We start from the raw sequence: 2,327 nt of genomic DNA, 5'->3' as shown, positions 1-2,327 counted from the left end.
AATCTATCAGCAAAACCTGCTTCCATTTTCAAAATATATCAAGGACCCAACTACTTTTCATGACCTCCACTCCCACCACCCTAGTCCAAGACACTATTTTCTCTCACCTAGAGTTTGTCGACAATCTATCAGCAAAACCTGCTTCCATTTTCAAAATATATCAAGGACCCAACTACTTTTCATTACCTCCACTCCCACCACCCTAGTCCAAGACACTATTTTCTCTCACCTAGAGTTTGTCGAAGTCTCCTCACTGCTTATTCCTGCTTCCACCTTAGCCTCACTCACTCAAACAGTATCATTCAAACAGAAGCAGGCAAATCTTGTGACTGGGGCTCAACTCTCTTACAGTTCCCTTCAACTCCCATCCCACCAACTCTTATGAATGGGAACATGGCCCAGTTCTCACTGGTCCATCATCCTCCAGAGTTGTGATATGAGAAGTAAGGGCTTAGTTCCCACTGGGTTATTTCCTTCTAAGATCCCCTTAGAGAAATGGAGGGCCTAATTATCTGCTTAAGTACATTATCCCATCAAAAGAAATAAAATTTAGAAATGTTCTTCATATAGCTAAATCTTGCTGATGAGTGTGAAGCCACTTTTAATTCACTTACTATAAACAGTACACTTATGTATTTAGCAAGAATCTTTCACATTCCTTCTTCAAAAGGCAGGATCATCACAACAGTATTCCACTTCTTGCCCACAATTCTACCTCTTTACCTATATCCTAAACTGGCTCCCACGTCCAGTCCATTTTCTACCTTCCTGAGATGTAACTTTCTAAAAAGCAGATCAGATAACACCACACCTCTGCTCTAATACCTTTGACGGCTTAGTGCTGCTTGTTTTCAGGATAGAAGCCAAGTTCGTTAGTCTGGAATCCTAAGCGCTTTCTAATTGGTTCCTGTCTTCTTTTCCAGATTTATCTGGTCCCTCTTCCTGTCCATACACTCACCTCTAGCCTAATCCTTCTTAACAAACTATAGAAAGGATCCCTGAAAGTATAGTTTTGTTTTTTTGGCAGCTTGCTAGGATGGGGATCCGAACCCTTGACCTCGGTGTTATGAGGCTGCACTCTAACCGACTGAGCTAACCGGCCAGCAGCCCTTAGCTTAAACCTTCTTGATGAAATCTTATTCACCCTTTAAAGCCCAACCCAAATGTCACTTCCATAGATAAGGCTTCCCTGGAGGAATTCATTGTTTTTCATCCATGGTCTCACAGCACACTGGCCAGATGTCTACGATAGCACCCATGACTTCATGTTACACTTCAGTTGCTGACCTGTCTCTACCCTGACTGGTTAGGGAGCTCCTCAGGGAACAGAGAAACTGTGTCCTTCATCTCAGTATCCATAGGGCTTGCCCAATGCTTGTCTGGGGTGGGGGTGGGGGGGAATCAATGTTTAATGTTTAACCAGGCTAAAAGTTCTTATTTGAAAGGGAGTTAAAAGTCTGTAGAGATCACTTCTGGTGTAGGGAGATGAAGAATACTTGGTAACAGATGTAACTTTGACAACCTTGGAGAAAGCAAAATTTCAACAGAAATTGTCAAGGAAGGCATTTTAGGTGGAGGGAAGAGCATGAACAAAGACACAGAAACAGGAAAGTGAGGGGCACATTGGGGAATGAGAAGTCAATAGTGATATGCTACCTATTTATTGATTATGCCTAGCACTGTGATAAGCATATTTCAAAATCAATCTTTAATCCTCACAATAACTCTGGAAAGTAAGAGATTTAGTCTTAGAGAGATTAAATAATTTGCCCAAGTGCCCGGCTTAGAGGGTGGGGGGTAATGAGACTCAAAAGGGTCTGATGAGATCCAGAGTCCAACTCTCGACTGTCTCGCAGTCCTGCAGGGAGAGTTGTCTTTAATAATTCAGGCCCTTTATTTATTTATTTTTCTCCTTTTGCTGCTGGAAGTTTTCTGTATGCAAAGTCAATTTTTATGTTTCTTGCTACAGGTGCACTGAAATTTTAAATTTACCTTCTGCAGCTCGGAGATTGTTCAATGAAAAGGGGAAGGAAATCTTTGCCCTAAAAGACCTGCAAAGAGATGAATTGGTAATGACATTGATTTGAAGCTGGAAATATTAGTATATGAATCCACCCAAGGAAAAATGTCCTTAAATATAAGACTTTGGATGCTTACCACCCTTTTCCTTATTATGTCTCAGAATTTTCATAACTTAGCAACCATCAGAAAATAATACTAATAGCTAACATTGTGAGAGCTTCCTATGTGTCAGACATGGTTTTCAGCACTGTATATGAATTAACCCATTTAATGTTCAACATGACACTATGAAAACTCATATCCCC

General features: G+C 40.9%; 1 protein-coding gene across 1 annotated transcript in view; it reads left to right on the top strand.

Moving 5' to 3' along the window:
- The window catches only part of DCDC5 (doublecortin domain containing 5), a 64,686-nt gene that overhangs the window by 6,183 nt on the left and 56,176 nt on the right, over positions 1 to 2,327 (top strand). The window contains exon 3 of the mRNA XM_008570067.1: positions 1,970 to 2,069. Coding sequence (XP_008568289.1) covers positions 1,970 to 2,069 — 100 coding nt within the window. The remainder of the gene's footprint in view (positions 1 to 1,969; positions 2,070 to 2,327) is intronic.

This window comes from Galeopterus variegatus, unplaced genomic scaffold, assembly GCF_000696425.1.
Source record: "Galeopterus variegatus unplaced genomic scaffold, G_variegatus-3.0.2 Scaffold568, whole genome shotgun sequence".
Lineage (NCBI taxonomy): Eukaryota > Metazoa > Chordata > Mammalia > Dermoptera > Cynocephalidae > Galeopterus > Galeopterus variegatus.
The sequence above is the reverse complement of the archived record's forward strand: the minus strand, read 5'-3'. Positions and strand labels throughout refer to the sequence as shown.